The 19,704-nt window shown below is 40.4% G+C and overlaps 1 protein-coding gene and 1 long non-coding RNA gene across 2 annotated transcripts in view; one reads left to right on the top strand and one right to left on the bottom strand.

Moving 5' to 3' along the window:
- Window positions 1-9,755: 9,755 nt before the first annotated feature.
- LOC117510376 lies at window positions 9,756-17,778 on the top strand. Its single transcript, XR_004560704.1, has 3 exons — window positions 9,756-9,767; window positions 15,738-15,740; window positions 16,746-17,778. It is a non-coding gene; the product is annotated as an uncharacterized LOC117510376 (long non-coding RNA).
- Window positions 13,925-19,704, bottom strand: part of LOC117510375 — a 41,749-nt gene continuing 35,969 nt past the window's right edge. The window contains exons 6-7 of the mRNA XM_034170063.1: window positions 18,341-18,556; window positions 13,925-14,439 (exon numbers count right to left, since the gene is read on the bottom strand). Coding sequence (XP_034025954.1) covers window positions 18,358-18,556 — 199 coding nt within the window. The 3' untranslated portion in view covers window positions 13,925-14,439; window positions 18,341-18,357. The remainder of the gene's footprint in view (window positions 14,440-18,340; window positions 18,557-19,704) is intronic.

Raw genomic sequence — 19,704 nt, 5'->3', positions numbered from 1 at the left:
AGGAAGCCAATGAAGAGAGGCCAATCTGGGTGAGATATGCTCTCTCCTTCTAGTCCCTGTTAGTACTCTAGCTGCAGCATTTTGAATTAACTGAAGGTTTTTCAGGGAACTTTTAGGACAACCTGATAATAATGAATTAAAACAGTCCAGCCTAGAGGAAATACATGCATGAATTAGTTTTTCAGCATCACTCTGAGACAAGACCTTTCTAATTTTAGAGATATTGTGTAAATGCAAAAAAGTAGTCCTACATATTTGTTTAATATGCGCATTGAATGACATATCCTGATCAAAAATGACTCCAAGATTTCTCACAGTATTACTAGAGGTCAGGGTAATGCCATCCAGAGTAAGGATCTGGTTAGACACCAGACAATCCTGCAGTTTGGCTAATTGGTGTGTGTCCTCTGGCTTCATGGATAGATAAAGCTGGGTATCATCTGCGTAACAATGAAAATGTAAGCAATGCCGTCTAATAATACTGCCTAAGGGAAGCATGTATAAAGTGAATAAAATTGGTCCTAGCACAGAACCTTGTGGAACTCCATAATTAACCTTAGTCTGTGAAGAAGATTCCCCATTTACATGAACAAATTATAATCTATAAGATAAATATGATTCAAACCACCGCAGCAGAGTGCCTTTAATACCTATGGCATGCTCTAATCTCTGTAATAAAATTTTATGGTCAACAGTATCAAAAGCAGCACTGAGGTCTAACAGAACAAGCACAGAGATGAGTCCACTGTCTGAGGCCATAAGAAGATCATTTGTAACCTTCACTAATGCTGTTTCTGTACTATGATGAATTCTAAAACCTGACTGAAACTCTTCAAATAGACCATTCCTCTGCAGGTGATCACTTAGCTGTTTTACAGCTACCCTTTCAAGAATTTTTGAGAAAAAAGGATGGTTGGAGATTGGCCTATAATTAGCTAAGATAGCTGGGTCAAGTGATGGCTTGTTAAGTAATGGTTTAATTACTGCCACCTTAAAAGCCTGTGGTACATAGCCAACTAATAAAGATAGATTGATCATATTTAAGATCGAAGCATTAAATAATGGTAGGGCTTCCTTGAGCAGCCTGGTAGGAATGGGGTCTAATAGACATGTTGATGGTTTGGATGAAGTAACTAATGAAAATAACTCATTACATGTTGTGTTTTACAATCACTTTACTATTGCATGATTTTTAACTGCGTTTGTGTGGTATTCTGTTGGTCAGTATATTGAAAACTTCTGCAATCATGACGGAGGCTCGGTGTCTTTGCTGAACATTTAGTTCAGCATTTATGAAACACAAAAGGCAACGTGAAAAGAAAGAAAAAAAGTCAAGATGATGATACAAACTTGTCTGGTTCCGGCTGAGCACCCTTCACAATAAAACATATCCGGTTTTCCAAAATAAATCATTCAAGGCTTTTAATATAGTTCACTACCTTTTTTAAATTAATGTGCAATCATGTTCAATTAATAATCATGTAAACTGTATTCTACAACAAATAAGTCACAACACAATACACTTACAAAAAACATTATCATTATGGAATAAAAAATATAACTCTTCACTTTTGTTGGAACTGATTTTGTGTTGACATGCCAATAAAAAAATAACAGGTGGAGGGACGGGCATCAAACACAACTTTTATTATAACTCTGGAATGCCTAAAACATTTGCACAGTATTATATTTCAGGTGAAATATTCCTGACATTTGTGACTCATAACATCTGCATTTAAACAGCTCAGCTTATGTTTGAAGTTTTAATTTATCTGAATTTCCTTTCTGGGTGTGTTTTAAACAGCAGACACATGGCCACAAGATTTTCAACATTTTCTCCAGAATGTGGAATTTAGCTGAAACAAAAGATGGTGTATTTCTAAAGAGGAAATGGAGGATCATCACAGTACATCTGAGTTTCATCTTTGAAATGTTGTCCAAAGAACAAATAGCTCTTTTTATTGTGTATCACAAAATGATGGAAAAACACATTCTACATTCTTAAAGGTCACGTTCAGGTCAAGGTAGATTTGTCTCTTGTAATCAAATTTTGAGTAGAAATGCAGTGTGTGTGTGTGTGTGTGTGTATATATATATATATATATATATGCAAAAATCAATCCAGAATGCATTGCTCTGTCATCATTCGTTAATTTATTTATTTATTTAGCTTTTTTTCATGTTGCTCATTTCGTCACTTTCATGCAGTTGAAGCAACTAAGATTTTATTTTGACGTGTGGTGTATGTGGACCTGTCATGGTGCTATTTGACTTGTATAACATAACTGCTGTTAAACAATCACAAAACACTAGTTTATATTTGGGTTGGGATGACTAATGAAAATCATTATTTGATAAGATGACTCATCTTGTCAAATAATGAGGTCAAATCTAAGGAGTGAAGCTCCAAATTTAAGACTGTGCGAAGAGTCAACATATAATAGTTTGGCCTTAAGCCCCCTTTTCTACAGTGGCTCATAGAGGCCACGACATGGCAAATGTGGAAAACACACATACAAAAAAAAAAAAAGAGAAAGAAATATCCCCCAAAAAACAAATCACAAACTCAAACACCTTTCTCAGTTCAGCAATAGGTTTTTACATTATCAAAACAAAATACATGCTTCCACACACAGACAATATACAGTAGTGTTCAGAATAATAGTAGTGCTATGTGACTAAAAAGATTAATCCAGGTTTTGAGTATATTTCTTATTGTTACATGGGAAACAAGGTACCAGTAGATTCAGTAGATTGTCACAAATGCAACAAGACCAAGCATTCATAATATGCACACTCTTAAGGCTATGAAATTGGGCTATTAGTAAAAAAAAGTAGAAAAGGGGGTGTTCACAATAATAGTAGTGTGGCATTCAGTCAGTGAGTTTCTCAGTTTTGTGTATCAAACAGGTGTGAATCAAGTGTCCCCTATTTAAAGATGAAGTCAGCACCTGTTGAACATGCTTTTCTCTTTGAAAGCCTGAGGAAAATGGGACGTTCAAGACATTGTTCAGAAGAACAGTGTAGTTTCATTAAAAAGCTGATTGGAGAGGGGAAAACTTATACGCAGGTGCAAAAGATTATAGGCCGTTCATCTACAATGATCTCCAATGCTTTAAAATGGACAAAAAAACAACAACAGAGATGCATGGAAAAAAATGGAAAACAACCATCAAAATGGATAGAATAATAACCAGAATGGCAAAGGCTCACCCATTGATCAGCTCCAGAATGATCAAAGACAGTCTGGAGTTACCTGTAAGTGCTGTGACAGTTAGAAGACGCCTGTGTGAAGCTAATTTATTTGCAAGAATTCCCTGCAAAGTCCCTCTGTTAAATAAAAGACATGTGCAGAAGAGGTTACAATTTGCCAAAGAACACATCAACTGGCCTAAAGAGAAATGGAGGAATATTTTGTGGACTGATGAGAGTAAAATTGTTCTTTTTGGGTCCAAGGACCACAGACAGTTTGTGAGACGACCCCCGAACTCTGAATTCAAGCCACAGTTCACAGTGAAGACAGTGAAGCATGGTGGTGCAAGCATCATGATATGGGGATGTTTCTCCTACTATGGTGTTGGGACTATATATCGCATACCAGGTATCATGGATCAGTTTGGATATGTCAAAATACTTGACGAGGTCATGTTGTCTTATGCTGAAGAGGACATGTCCTTGAAATGGGTGTTTCAACAAGACAATGACCCCAAGCACACTGCTTAACAAGCAAAATCTTGGTTCCAAACCAACAAAATTAATGCCTCGCAAATGTGAAAAAAATCATGAAAAACTGTGGTTATACAACTAAATACTAGTTTAGTGATTCACAGGATTGCTAAAAAAGCAGTTTGAACATAATAGTTTTGAGTTTGTAGCGTCAACAGCAGATGCTACTATTATTGTGAACACCCCCTTTTCTATTTTTTTTACTAATAGCCCAATTTCATAGCCAATTTCAAGAGTGTGCATATCATGAATGCTTGGTCTTGTTGGATTTGTGAGAATCTACTGAATCTACGGGTACCTTGTTTCCCATGTAACAATAAGAAATATACTCAAAACCTGGATTAATCATTTTAGTCACATAGCACTACTATTATTCTGAACACTACTGTACCTACAGCACATAGAGGATGTGTTTGTCTTCGGTGCAGTGTAAATAAAATAATAACATATGAAAATGTTGCTACCTTCAAAATAAACTCTTCAAAAAACTAAATAAATAAGCTTACTCAGCTTTGCTGACCAGACAGACAAAGAGCATTGCATCACAATGCGCTGGACTTTCGGTGAAGTGACAGTTCTCTGGGCAGACAGAAATCTCTTTTTTTGTGTTGTGAGTACTTCTGTTGTGTTGGGGAGCTTTGCAACACCTCTGGATTTTTGGGTGTGTTATGTGAAATTGCAGCAGATGTGTCATCAGATTAAATTGTTGCATGTGCTGCTGCAATATGTTTGTGTTCTGTGATTGGAAGCATTTCTTTTTCTATCAGCCACTGTATTTTTCACTTTCGCTGATATGCAGTCCAAAAGATATCCACAAAAAGTGACGTGACAGGATGTATGATAACATGATAGTCTCCATGGAAATACAAGGGATTGTAATGAATTTAGCACAACTGGAGACCCCAATGTTGAGAACAACACGGTGTGGTAAATTTTACAGTCTTTATTTGCTGACATTGGACGGGTGATGGTCAAAGCATACAGGAGAGGCAGTCTGCAAATTAACAGTGTTCATGAACAAATGTGCAAATGAATGATCCAGGAAAACATGGTTGAAACACACCAGTGTCTGTGAAGATGTAAGCAAACAAATGACGCTGAGAAACAAGAAAAGTTGTAGTTGTCAGTTGTTCAGAGTTGGACCTGAAAAGAACAACTGTTTACACACACAGGAATGATCACGCAAGAGACAGTGAATTTCTTTGTCCTGTACAGGAGAGGACAAACGAGAAGCTCCTTCAGAAAGAACTGTCATCCGTCCTAAAAGTCCCGCCCATTTGCCTCTTTTTTTTATTGAATATCATTACATACAGCATATAGGAGTGACAACATCACAAAAAAAATGGAAAGACACAAAGTCTGGTCTGACATCAGAATTTTCAGAATCAGAATAAGAAAAAAGTTGATTGATTGATTGATTGATATCAATCAATCAATCAATCAATTTTATTTATATAGCGCCAAATCACAACAAACAGTTGCCCCAAGGCGCTTTATAATGTAAGGCAAGGCCATACAATAATTACGTAAAAACCCCAACGGTCAAAACGACCCCCTGTGAGCAAGCACTTGGTGACAGTGGGAAGGAAAAACTCCCTTTTAACAGGAAGAAACCTCCAGCAGAACCAGGCTCAGGGAGGGGCAGTCTTCTGCTGGGACTGGTTGGGGCTGAGGGAGAGAACCAGGAAAAAGACATGCTGTGGAGGGGAGCAGAGATCAGTCACTAATGATTAAATGCAGAGTGGTGCATACAGAGCAAAAAGAGAAAGAAACACTCAGTGCATCATGGGAACCCCCCAGCAGTCTAAGTCTATAGCAGCATAACTAAGGGATGGTTCAGGGTCACCTGATCCAGCCCTAACTATAAGCTCTAGCAATAAGGAAAGTTTTAAGCCTAATCTTAAAAGTAGAGAGGGTAGGGGTGGTGGCCAAGTGGTTAATGTGCTTGGTTTCAGTTCAGAAGGTTCCGGGTTCAAATCCCACCCCTGCCACATTTCTCCATGTAATGTGGAGTTGTGTCAGGAAGGGCATCCGGCGTAAAACCTGTGCCAGTTCAACATGCAGATCCACCTTGGATTTGCTGTGGCGACCCCGACTGCAAACAAGGGAGCAGCCGAAGGGACTTACTTAAAAGTAGAGAGGGTGTCTGTCTCCCTGATCTGAATTGGGAGCTGGTTCCACAGGAGAGGAGCCTGAAAGCTGAAGGCTCTGCCTCCCATTCTACTCTTACAAACCCTAGGAACTACAAGTAAGCCTGCAGTCTGAGAGCGAAGCGCTCTATTGGGGTGATATGGTACTATGAGGTCCCTAAGATAAGATGGGACCTGATTATTCAAAACCTTATAAGTAAGAAGAAGAATTTTAAATTCTATTCTAGAATTAACAGGAAGCCAATAAAGAGAGGCCAATATGGGTGAGATATGCTCTCTCCTTCTAGTCCCCGTTAGTACTCTAGCTGCAGCATTTTGAATTAACTGAAGGCTTTTCAGGGAACTTTTAGGACAACCTGATAATAATGAATTACAATAGTCCAGCCTAGAGGAAATAAATGCATGAATTAGTTTTTCAGCATCAGTCTGAGACAAGACCTTTCTAATTTTAGAGATATTGCATAAATGCAAAAAAGCAGTCCTACATATTTGTTTAATATGCGCTTTGAATGACATATCCTGATCAAAAATGACTCCAAGATTTCTCACAGTATTACTAGAGGTCAGGGTAATGCCATCCAGAGTAAGGATCTGGTTAGACACCATGTTTCTAAGATTTGTGGGGCCAAGTACAATAACTTCAGTTTTATCTGAGTTTAAAAGCAGGAAATTAGAGGTCATCCATGTCTTTATGTCTGTAAGACAATCCTGCAGTTTAGCTAATTGGTGTGTGTCCTCTGGCTTCATGGATAGATAAAGCTGGGTATCATCTGCGTAACAATGAAAATTTAAGCAATGCCGTCTAATAATACTGCCTAAGGGAAGCATGTATAAAGTGAATAAAATTGGTCCTAGCACAGAACCTTGTGGAACTCCATAATTAACCTTAGTCTGTGAAGACGATTCCCCATTTACATGAACAAATTGTAATCTATTAGATAAATATGATTCAAACCACCGCAGCGCAGTGCCTTTAATACCTATGGCATGCTCTAATCTCTGTAATAAAATTTTATGGTCAACAGTATCAAAAGCAGCACTGAGGTCTAACAGAACAAGCACAGAGATGAGTCCACTGTCCGAGGCCATAAGAAAATCATTTGCAACCTTCACTAATGCTGTTTCTGTACTATGATGAATTCTAAAACCTGACTGAAACTCTTTAAATAACCATTCCTCTGCAGATGATCAGTTAGCTGTTTTACAACTACCCTTTCACGAATTTTTGAGAGAAAAGGAAGGTTGGAGATTGGCCTATAATTAGCTAAGATAGCTGGGTCAAGTGATGGCTTTTTAAGTAATGGTTTAATTACTGCCACCTTAAAAGCCTGTGGTACATAGCCAACTAATAAAGATAGATTGATCATATTTAAGATCGAAGCATTAAATAATGGTAGGGCTTCCTTGAGCAGCCTGGTAGGAATGGGGTCTAATAGACATGTTGATGGTTTGGATGAAGTAACTAATGAAAATAACTCAGACAGAACAATCTGAGAGAAAGAGTCTAACCAAATACCGGCATCACTGAAAGCAGCCAAAGATAACGATACGTCTTTGGGATGGTTATGAGTAATTTTTTCTCTAATAGTTAAAATGTTATTAGCAAAGAAAGTCATGAAGTCATTACTAGTTAAAGTTAAAGGAATACTCGGCTTAATAGAGCTCTGACTCTTTGTCAGCTTGGCTACAGTGCTGAAAAGAAACCTGGGGTTGTTCTTATTTTCTTCAATTAGTGATGAGTAGTAAGATGTCCTAGCTTTACGGAGGGGCTTTTTTTATAGAGCAACAGACTCTTTTTCCAGGCTAAGTGAAGATCTTCTAAATTAGTGAGACGCCATTTCCTCTCCAACTTACGGGTTATCTGCTTTAAGCTGCGAGTTTGTGAGTTATACCATGGAGTGAGGCACTTCTGATTTAAAGCTCTCTTTTTCAGAGGAGCTACAGCATCCAAAGTTGTCTTCAATGAGGATGTAAAACTATTGACGAGATACTCTATCTCACTTACAGAGTTTAGGTAGCTACTCTGCACTGTGTTGGTATATGGCATTAGAGAACATAAAGAAGGAATCATATCCTTAAACCTAGTTACAGCGCTTTCTGAAAGACTTCTAGTGTAATGAAACTTATTCCCCACTGCTGGGTAGTCCATCAGAGTAAATGTAAATGTTATTAAGAAATGATCAGACAGAAGGGAGTTTTCAGGGAATACTGTTAAGTCTTCAATTTCCATACCATAAGTCAGAACAAGATCTAAGATATGGTTAAAGTGGTGGGTGGACTCATTTACATTTTGAGCAAAGCCAATTGAGTCTAATAACAGATTAAATGCAGTGTTGAGGCTGTCATTCTCAGCATCTGTGTGGATGTTAAAATCGCCCACTATAATTATCTTATCTGAGCTAAGCACTAAGTCAGACAAAAGGTCTGAAAATTCACAGAGAAACTCACAGTAACGACCAGGTGGACGATAGATAATAACAAATAAAACTGGTTTTTGGGACTTCCAATTTGGATGGACAAGACTTAGAGTCAAGCTTTCAAATGAATTAAAGCTCTGTCTGGGTTTTTGATTAATTAATAAGCTGGAGTGGAAGATTGCTGCTAATCCTCCGCCTCGGCCCGTGCTACGAGCGTTCTGGCAGTCAGTGTGACTCGGGGGAGTTGACTAATTTAAACTAACATATTCATCCTGCTGTAACCAGGTTTCTGTAAGGCAGAATAAATCAATATGTTGATCAATTATTATATCATTTACTAACAGGGACTTAGAAGAGAGAGACCTAATGTTTAATAGACCACATTTAACTGTTTTAGTCTGTGGTGCAGTTGAAGGTGCTATATTATTTTTTCTTTTTTAATTTTTATGCTTAAACAGGTTTTTGCTGGTTATTGGTGGTCTGGGAGCAGGCACCGTCTCTACGGGGATGGGGTAATGAGGGGATGGCAGGGGGAGAGAAGCTGCAGAGAGGTGTGTAAGACTACAACTCTGCTTCCTGGTCCCAACCCTGGATAGTCACGGTTTGGAGGATTTAAGAAAATTGGCCAGATTTCTAGAAATGAGAGCTGCTCCATCCAAAGTGGGATGGATGCCGTCTCTCCTAACAAGACCAGGTTTTCCCCAGAAGCTTTGCCAATTATCTATGAAGCCCACCTCATTTTTTGGACACCACTCAGACAGACAGCAATTCAGGGAAAACACGCGGCTAAACATGTCACTCCCGGTCCGATTGGGGAGGGGCCCAGAGAAAACTACAGAGTCCGACATTGTTTTTGCAAAGTTACACACCGATTCAATGTTAATATTAGTGACCGCCGATTGGCGTAACCGGGTGTCATTACTGCCGATGTGAATTACAATCTTACCAAATTTACGCTTAGCCTTAGCCAGCAGTTTCAAATTTCCTTCAATGTCGCCTGCTTTGGCCCCCGGAAGACAATTGACTATGGTTGCTGGTGTCGCTAACTTCACATTTCTCAAAACAGAGTCGCCAATAACCAGAGTTTGATCCTCGGCGGGTGTGTCGTCAAGTGGGGAAAAACAATCTGCACACTGAATGGTCAAAGATCATCTGCTCACTTTTCTCGTTTGACAGTCTTAATGATCACTTGAACCATTCAGCGTATATGATTGCTTTTGACACTAAGTAATTATTTAAAGGAATAATGATACATGAACTTTCATACATGCATATACGTATATATGAAAAATAGAGAACAGAATCAAAGACATGATTACAGAGAGTACATCAAAGTGAAGACATTAATATTTGATAATACATATATTGACAATATAGAGAAAAACCCTGTCAGTAGTATTGCTTCATGCTACTAGTACAAACACAAATACAGATAACGTCATGCAAAAAAATTGAGTGGACACATTTGAAGACTGTTCTTAGGAAACTGGATAAATGTTTCAGCAAGCAACATGCGCTGCATACCTCTTACTCGCACCAGGTGCCGCGCCTATCTGATGTGCAACACGACATGTCTGTGCATATATCTGTGTCAAAACAGGGACAGTTAGAGAATGAATTAAAGTAATGATAGGAGTTATTCTCCTCTGGAAAAGTATCTTTTGGAGTGTTGACAAGCAATGGACCAAAGACTGAAAGGCCATTGCTGAAGCTCAGTAAATCTACATAAAAACAGCAAGTAAGTCTCTTTGGCTGCTCCCTTGTTTCACATTTGGAGTCACCACATCAGATCCAAGGTGGACCTGCATGTTGATTTTGACACAGGTTTTACACCGGATGGCCTTCCTGACACAACTCCACATTAAAGAACCCTGGGATTATAATAATATTAATTAATCAGGGAGACTGTTCCTGGAGAGGTGTGACTTTCTCCAAAGTATACACAATGTGGAACTCTAGACTCCAAATGAACGTGCAGAAGGAAACATGCTCTGTACGTTTTCCTTCTGGCACTTTTTTTTTTCCCAAACAGAGATCTCTGAGTTACTCCTACGATCAGAGAGAAGTCATATTACTCTCCATGACAATAGCCCAACCTCTCCCAAAAACCAATATAACAGCTTCGGCTTGTCTGTTGTAAACACACTCCTCCTGCTGGGAAGTTTCCGTGCCAGAAGAAAGTACTTTTTGGAACTCTCACTGCCATCATCGTCATGTTTGATTATCTTGGGTAATTATATTGTTTCCAGGTAATAATAATATAATAACATGCTTTTGTAGGGAGGTATGCATTTTCAGAGGCCCGCAGTCGCCCAAAATGACAGCTATTCGCCCGAGTTAGAAGCTGGCTGCTTTAGCTGCTGTTCATTGTCGACCTATCCATGAGAAAATCATCCGGAATATCCATATTGGGACCAAAACAAACTTCTTGCCTTTTAATCTTTTCCTCTGTGGACAGTTTTTTTTCCCCCTCTGCGGACAGTTTTTTTCCCCCCCTCTGCGGACAGTTTTTTCCCCCCCTCTGCGGACAGTTTTTTTTTTTCCCCCCTCTGCGGACAGTTTTTTTTTCCCCCTCTGCGGACAGTTTTTTTTTTCCCCCCCTCTGCGGACAGTTTTTTTTTTCCCCCTCTGCGGACAGTTTTTTTTTTCCCCCCTCTGCGGACAGTTTTTTTCCCCCCCCCTCTGCAGACAGTTTTTTTTTCCCCCCCTCTGCGGACAGTTCCCCCCCCCCTCTGCGGACAGTTTTTTTTCCCCCCCCTCTGCGGACAGTTTTTTTTTTCCCCCCTCTGCGGACAGTTTTCCCCCCCCCCCCCCTGCGGACAGTTTTTTTTCCCCCCTCTGCGGACAGTTCCCCCCCCCTCTGCGGACAGTTTTTTTTCCCCCCCTCTCCGGACAGTTTTTTTTCCCCTCTGCCGACAGTTTTTTTTTTTTCCCCCTCTGCGGACAGTTTTTTTTTCCCCTCTGCGGACAGTTTTTTTTTTTCCCCCTCTGCGGACAGTTTTTTTTTTTCCCCCCTCTGCGGACAGTTTTTTTTCCCCCCTCTGCGGACAGTTTTTTTTTCCCCTCTGCGGACAGTTTTTTTTCCCCCCCTCTGCGGACAGTTTTTTTTCCCCCCTCTGCGGACAGTTCCCCCCCCCCTCTGCGGACAGTTTTTTTTTTCCCCCTCTGCGGACAGTTTTTTTTTTCCCCCTCTGCGGACAGTTTTTTTCCCCCCCTCTGCGGACAGTTTCCCCCCCTCTGCGGACAGTTTTTTTGTCCCCCCTCTGCGGACAGTTCCCCCCCCCCCCTCTGCGGACAGTTTTTTTTTCCCCCTCTGCGGACAGTTTCCCCCCCTCTGCGGACAGTTTTTTTGTCCCCCCTCTGCGGACAGTTCCCCCCCCCCCTCTGCGGACAGTTTTTTTTCCCCCCTCTGCGGACAGTTTTTTTTCCCCCCTCTGTGGACAGTTCCCCCCCCCCCCTCTGCGGACAGTTTTTTTTTTTTCCCCCTCTGCGGACAGTTTTTTTTTCCCCCCTCTGCGGACAGTTTTTTTTTCCCCTCTGCGGACAGTTTTTTTTTTTCCCCCTCTGCGGACAGTTTTTTTTTTCCCCCCTCTGCGGACAGTTTTTTTTTTTCCCCCTCTGCGGACAGTTTTTTTTTTCCCCCCTCTGCGGACAGTTTTTTTTTTTTCCCCCCTCTGCGGACAGTTTTTTTTTTTCCCCCTCTGCGGACAGTTTTTTTTTTCCCCCCTCTGCGGACAGTTTTTTTTTTCCCCCCTCTGCGGACAGTTTTTTTTTTTTCCCCCCTCTGCGGACAGTTTTTCCCCCCCCCCTCTGCGGACAGTTTTTTTCCCCCCCTCTGCGGACAGTTTTTTTTTTCCCCCTCTGCGGACAGTTTTTTCCCCCCCTCTGTGGACAGTTTTTTTTTTCCCCCTCTGCGGACAGTTTTTTTTTTTTCCCCCCTCTGCGGACAGTTTTTTTCCCCCCCCTCTGCGGACAGTTCCCCCCCCCCCCTCTGCGGACAGTTTTTTCCCCCCCTCTGCGGACAGTTTTTTTCCCCCCCCCCTCTGCGGACAGTTTTTTTTTTCCCCCTCTGCAGACAGTTCCCCCCCTCTGTGGACAGTTTTTTTTTTCCCCTCTGCGGACAGTTTTTTTTTTTTCCCCCCTCTGCGGACAGTTTTTTTTTTCCCCTCTGCGGACAGTTTTTTTTCCCCCCCCTCTGCGGACAGTTCCCCCCCCTGCGGACAGTTTTTTTTCCCCCCTCTGCGGACAGTTCCCCCCCCCCTCTGCGGACAGTTTTTTTTCCCCCCCTCTCCGGACAGTTTTTTTTCCCCTCTGCCGACAGTTTTTTTTTTTTCCCCCTCTGCGGACAGTTTTTTTTTCCCCTCTGCGGACAGTTTTTTTTTTTTCCCCCTCTGCGGACAGTTTTTTTTTTCCCCCCTCTGCGGACAGTTTTTTTTCCCCCCTCTGCGGACAGTTTTTTTTTCCCCTCTGCGGACAGTTTTTTTTCCCCCCCTCTGCGGACAGTTTTTTTTTCCCCCCTCTGCGGACAGTTCCCCCCCCCCTCTGCGGACAGTTTTTTTTTTCCCCCTCTGCGGACAGTTTTTTTTTTCCCCCCTCTGCGGACAGTTTTTTTTTTCCCCCTCTGCGGACAGTTTTTTCCCCCCCTCTGCGGACAGTTTCCCCCCCTCTGCGGACAGTTTTTTTGTCCCCCCTCTGCGGACAGTTCCCCCCCCCCCTCTGCGGACAGTTTTTTTTTTCCCCCTCTGCGGACAGTTTCCCCCCCTCTGCGGACAGTTTTTTTGTCCCCCCTCTGCGGACAGTTCCCCCCCCCCTCTGCGGACAGTTTTTTTTCCCCCCTCTGCGGACAGTTTTTTTTCCCCCCTCTGTGGACAGTTCCCCCCCCCCCTCTGCGGACAGTTTTTTTTTTTTTCCCCCTCTGCGGACAGTTTTTTTTTCCCCCCTCTGCGGACAGTTTTTTTTTCCCCTCTGCGGACAGTTTTTTTTTTTTCCCCCTCTGCGGACAGTTTTTTTTTTCCCCCCTCTGCGGACAGTTTTTTTTTTTCCCCCTCTGCGGACAGTTTTTTTTTTCCCCCCTCTGCGGACAGTTTTTTTTTTCCCCCTCTGCGGACAGTTTTTTTTTTTCCCCTTCTGCGGACAGTTTTTTTTTTTCCCCCTCTGCGGACAGTTTTTTTTTTTCCCCCTCTGCGGACAGTTTTTTTTTCCCCCCTCTGCGGACAGTTTTTTTTTTTCCCCCTCTGCGGACAGTTTTTTTTTTCCCCCTCTGCGGACAGTTTTTTTTTTTTCCCCCTCTGCGGACAGTTCTTGGGCTGCGCGCGTGCTATGACGTAATTTGTTTACGCACAGCGGGCGGGTATAACCAGATACCGTCGACGTAAATCTACAATACCAGCCTAGCAACGCCTCGGTAAAGTGATAATAATTCAGTTTAGTCATCACATTCTAAGGCTGAACCACTGGAAAGATACATAATATCAATACATTTTCATAAAAGCGAAAAATAATACAACTCTGTTTTGTGTTAGGATTATTTATTCAACAGTTCAACGTAATAAAATTACAGCACATTGCAAAGGCACAAATTGAGAGACATGAGATGCATAATCAGCAGCTTTCATGAAAAAGTTGTGTTAATAAGGTCAGTTAATATTATGTATATTCAAAATAAAAACAAACATTTCTCCACATACATCTTAAGTCAAATGAGTTTAATACACATGTTAATGCAGGTGTTACAACAGTTTTTGCAACAACAAAAAAGAAAAGCTACAGTGTGTAGGATTTAGCGCCATCTAGTGGTGAGCTTTAAGATTGTGTTATAATGTAACCAGTCATGATTTTGTTTCCCTTTACATTTTGGCTTCATTTCTGTCTGAGATTCATGTTCTTTTGCCTTTGAAGTAACTTGTTCGCCTGCACTAGTGGAAGAGAAGGCCAGCAGGAGGTGCTGCACAGAAGAAGTTAGTAAACCTCACTCCCCAGTGTCCAAAGACGCTTTAGAGAAACATGCTAGTGCCTGTCTCCTGTCCTGAAGATCGTGAGTTTGTACCCAGAGTGGGACACTGCAGAAGTATGTCACACCAGCAACCAGTAGACATCGTCCAAGGAAACAACCACAGATTCCGCTTCTTCTTTCTTCAGTGTTCTGTCTGCACTGCAAAGTGTGAAAGTCAGAGTTAGTATGTCCCTTTTGAGCTACTGTACCAACATGGTGGCCTCCATGAAGGGCTTATGAAACACACATCAGTTCTAGCTTGCAGGTAAATAATTATACATCAATAAACATATGAATGATACATTTGAGGTAAACACTTTAAACATACCTAAATCATAAACACTGTACCTTTTTAAAATTATCTAACTCTGTGCACGTTGTTAGAAAATACTTGCTTCTCAGTGAGGAAGTCCCCAATTCAAGCCCACCCATGCCCATTTTTGTCAATATGCAGTTTTGGCAGGAAGGTAATCTGGTGTAAACTTTGTACCAAATCAATATGCAGAGTCATACCAGTTTCTCTCTGGTAACCCCGAGCAAAACACAAAGAGCCAAATAATACAAAGCAAACGGTCAATCCTAGAATTGAACTTAAAGGGTTAGTTCTGGCACATCATTGGGTCAAAGTTTCAAATTTAGTGAGGTCAAACTGGCCAAAGCACAAACACTATTGTGAAGGTAATGTGGTCCAAATGTCAATAGTTACATTTTTCTCACTTTAATTAGCACCAAATGTGGCACACTTTTGGAAGTGTGTTCTGGAATTACCCAGCAAGGTCAATTTTGTCAAAGGTCAATGATGGGATTAAGGTCTGTTTATTTGTTAGCCTATTCCTCCCAGGTCCTTTTGTTGACTTCTTCCAGACTTGATTTATCAATGAAGGCTGACCCAAAATTGCCCTGAAATAATCTTTTTTTTTTGCAAAGGTCACATCAAATCTGACATCTGACACTTTATTCACCCTTGCAAGATTAACCTCAGGTCAACTATTTAGGTAAAAGTCTTTGGGGTCAAATATCAGATTTCCGTACCCCATACTGTTCTCTAGCCCAAGGATACCATTACTTATAGTGCAGCAGATAAATTCATTTTTTCAGTGAAATACTTCACTTATACAAAGAAACATGAAATTTTCTACACATCTTCTTCATAGGTTAAGTCATCATTTCTGACCATTTATTGATGTCTTTGTATAATCTAGATAGTAGTTTTAGTGATCTATGTAGTTGGAAGGAGTGAATGTCAGTGCACAACCAGGGCACACTGGTGACTTCACTGCTGTGAAACTCAGCATGGGGTTCAGTGTCAGCTAATCTTACTTTACTAATGCTCCACCTGGCTTTACTAACTCCCAGTATGGTAGAAAAGTACTAGTTGTAGTGTAGTTTAGCATAGTTTAGTGTCCCAAATGCTGTCTAACAACCCCATATCAATTAGCTTGTAGAACGTAGTTGGTATTTTTAGTTAGACAGCCGCACCTGAATTGACAGGATGTGCAAGCGCGGGAGAGCTGAGCCAAGGGTAAGTGGGGCTATGCATGGTGTGTCCATGTACTTACCTGGATGATGTACAGATCACACGGGACTTAAATGGCACTGGATGAATGATCGGGCTAGGTGTAGGTCACCCGAACCTATTTGTATCCCATACATCAATGTGCATATGAGACTAAGGTGGTAAAAGGATAGCCTTTTTATGTTTCTTTGTATAACTGAAGTATTTTCTCCCTATCTGCTGCACTATTAGTAGTATTAAGCTGTAACACATGAGCATTGTGGCAAAAATCTAATGTGGACTTAACATTTAACAAGCCAGTGGAGAGCTGATTCCATAGCGTAAACTACACGCTAGTAGTATCTTGCTAGCTTATCTAAACTAATTCAGTTGGAGCTAACAATCGTCATGTGAGCTTGTAGCGTCGTTTAGCGTACAAACATTGCTCTGATTGGCTGTAGGTCTGTCCAATTGCATCCAGAGATATTTTGCTCTGTCTCTTAGTAACACCCCTTGAAAACTGAAAGCCGACTGAGCGGGACTGTGCCATTACTACATTTATCCTGTAAATGACTGTATCTGACTGTTTTTGTTTTGGAAACTGAGAACACCTATCGAGAAGGTCAATAACAGCACAGTGGTTGTGGTGACAATAATGAGGCTAAAAACTCAACTTTGAATGGAAAATGTCAATATTCTTGTGAGTTTTTGGTGCGGCTCCTGAAGCTGAAGGAGGGGGCTATAGCCCTAATGAGTCCTTCCCTGGAGCTGCCTGTGTAGGCACACAAATTAGTTCCTGATTTATTTCCATTGAACAGCAACAGTCTCAGGTATCATTACAAAACCAATTAAAAAGTATTGTTTTCAACTGTGTTTGAGTATCTTCCAACCAGAGCAAAAAACCAGCATGGTAGCCCACGATTCAGTTTGAGACAATAGATTATGTAAACTATTCCTTTCCTTAGCTGAGTTCTTAAATAGCAACTTATAAAAACTCTACATGTATGCTTTAAGAGTCATCCTCTCATCCTTTCATCTAACAAGCAATCACTCAAATCTTGAGTGCCAAATGAAGTAACTTTGAAGTCAGATAGTTCATCTTATGGTCGGCCTTTTCTGTTCCAGCAGAACCTGCAATAGCTTTCATCTTCCTGGAATTAAAAACGTCAGTTATGACATTTATAAGACAGTATACAGTCTGTGCATCAAAAGTAATTGCACCATGTGGTGGTATTGGTTTCAGTCCTGTGTGTTTGTCTGTCCGCATAGCAACAAAATTACTCCAAAAGACTTTTGATCTGATTTGGACCAGACTTGGTGGATGATTGAGATTCAGCCTATTACAAAGTAATTAGAATTTGGGGAACATTGGATAAAAGTCAAAGCCACAGGCCAAGGTCATAACTGCAGATATTCACAATGGCTGTTCTGAGGAATTGGTTTTACATTCATCAGTGAACATGGGATTCCTGCAGACCTCAAGGGTATATTTTTTTAAATGTATTTTCTGATTCGTTACAGTTACTCAGCTAAAATTTATGTAGTTACCACCTATATAGTTGTCTGCAATTTCACTTCTTTTGATAATATTTGACTAAATACCGTGGGCTTCATAACTTGTCATACAGGGTCCACTTGGATTCAAGTTTGGGAACTGGGTAGCCTCTGCAGCAAAATTTAATTTTATCTGTAATCTTTCCCTTGGCCACATTACTTTTGACCTTGTGAATCTGAAATGTCAGATTACTTTAGAATACTTATTCTGAGAAATAGGTTAAATGACTATTTAAACAGCACGTTAATTGTCAAAGCATTTTACAGTGATGCCTTATTATATTTACCTATTCACATAAACTGATGTCAGGATGTGATTCAAGGAGCTCAGCTGCACACTGGGAGAAACTTATGAATGAACTTGTAAGTGACGTTCTTGTCTGACCTGGATTTGAACTGAGGATCCTCTAGTTACAAGCCCAGTGTTTTAACCTCAAGAACATCGACTCCTTTCTTACAGATACACCCATGGTTACTATTAAACAGTAAATTATATGAACTTTGTCTTTGACATTGGGTGACCTTGAAAAACTTATTTAGAACATCTATTCTGAGGTTTCAAACAGTTTATTTACACCACACAATAAAACATACAATAAATAAAAGAAGAAATATAAAATATACATAGCTAGGATGCAAGGCTGTCCAGAAATAACTTGGAAGCTGATCTAGCTGGACGGCTAAGAACTGGTTATAAAATAAACAAAATAGAGGTCATACAAGACATAAGTATAAACAAAAAGTGGAAGTTGTTTGGAGGTTACTGTTAAGCAAAAACATGAAGTCATATGAAAACTTTTTTACATATGACCTTGAAAGGTCAAATCCTATGTCAACCACTTAATTTAAATACATTGGAGCCCATATGGATGTAACATGGCTGTGTGTTTGATAAAGTGGTTCACCCACATATCATTGTATGTTCATGCCCCCCACCCCCTGTTTCACCACTGTCCTTTCAAGTAGAACCAATTTCAAACTTCTTGCAGAATTGTAACAAACCTGCATACAGCAGCATGGCCCTCACGCTGAATACAGCGGAGTAACAGAGCCATCCTTCCATTGAATGAGGATTTCTCCTCGTTGTAAAAAGGGCGAGGACTGTGGGAGGCGCATGGCATGCTCTGTCAGAGGGGCTCTTTCACTGGGAACCGGAGACCCGGGAACACTCTCATCTTGCCTTGGCATGTACGAATTCAGCACACAAACCACTTTCTCCTTTCTGGCACAGCAAAACAAGAAAAGGACAGAACGTAGGCAGAGGTACAACATATATTTTTCTGCCAAATTCATTCCATTTTTGCTTCTGATCCGACGTCCTGAATTTAAGTAAGAGTTTAGAGTCTAGTTTAGAGTCAATTTTTGACACAATTATAACATTCTGTAGTTTCAGTTGGGTATTGTACTCAAGTGAAAGCTGATCACATCTTTATAACATCTTGTATTTCCTGTTTTGATTTATTTCTATTGTCACATATGATCAGTTTATGGGTGATTCTTTAACTACGGGCACTATTGGCCTTGTAAATGTAATTTCCACCACACCATTGCCTTATAATATAAAGCGCCTTGGGGCAACTGTTTGTTGTGATTTGGCGCTATATACATGTGCTCTGATGTCACTGTTTATCTCCATAGAAACTACCCAAACAATCTTTCATACAAACTGTTTAAAGGGACATTGCAGTGTTGTGGTGGAAATTACGGCAATAGTGTGGGACAACTACATTTTGTTAAAAAAAATCACAACAGTTGTATGACATTGAATATCCCAATTATGTTTTGATTATTTTACTGATATTTTATTCAGAGATATTTTAAAACATTAGAAAAAACATTTCTTTACCATTCATTTTTATCACTGAAGATCAAAAGTCTGGGTGTGGGACAAGCACAAAACGGCAATATTTGCATATAATGATGCTGAAAAAAGGTGAAAAAGTCATCATAGACTACTAGAACAAATTTCTTAACACACTTTCATTGTAAAGATAACTATAAAAGTGTGAAATTTCCCCTTTTTTCTGTTTTTCATACAATATGATCAAAGGACATAATAAGTGCCGGTAATCACCCTTATACAATTTCTATACAGTGGGTAAAGTAAGTATTGAACCACTCACCATTTTTCTCAATAAATATATTTCTAAAGGTGCCACTGATATGAAATTTTCACCAGATGTTGGTAACAACCCAAGTAATCCATAGATGCAATGAAACCAAAACAAATACATAAGTACAGAAATTAAATTATGTGTAATAAAATGGAACGACACAAGGGAAAAATATTGAGCAGTGGTGGCCAAGTGGTTAATGCGCTTGGTTTCAGTTCGGAAGGTTCTGGGTTCAAATCCCACCCTTGCCACATTT

Source organism: Thalassophryne amazonica, chromosome 5 (genome assembly GCF_902500255.1).
Source record: "Thalassophryne amazonica chromosome 5, fThaAma1.1, whole genome shotgun sequence".
Lineage (NCBI taxonomy): Eukaryota > Metazoa > Chordata > Actinopteri > Batrachoidiformes > Batrachoididae > Thalassophryne > Thalassophryne amazonica.
The sequence above is the reverse complement of the archived record's forward strand: the minus strand, read 5'-3'. Positions and strand labels throughout refer to the sequence as shown.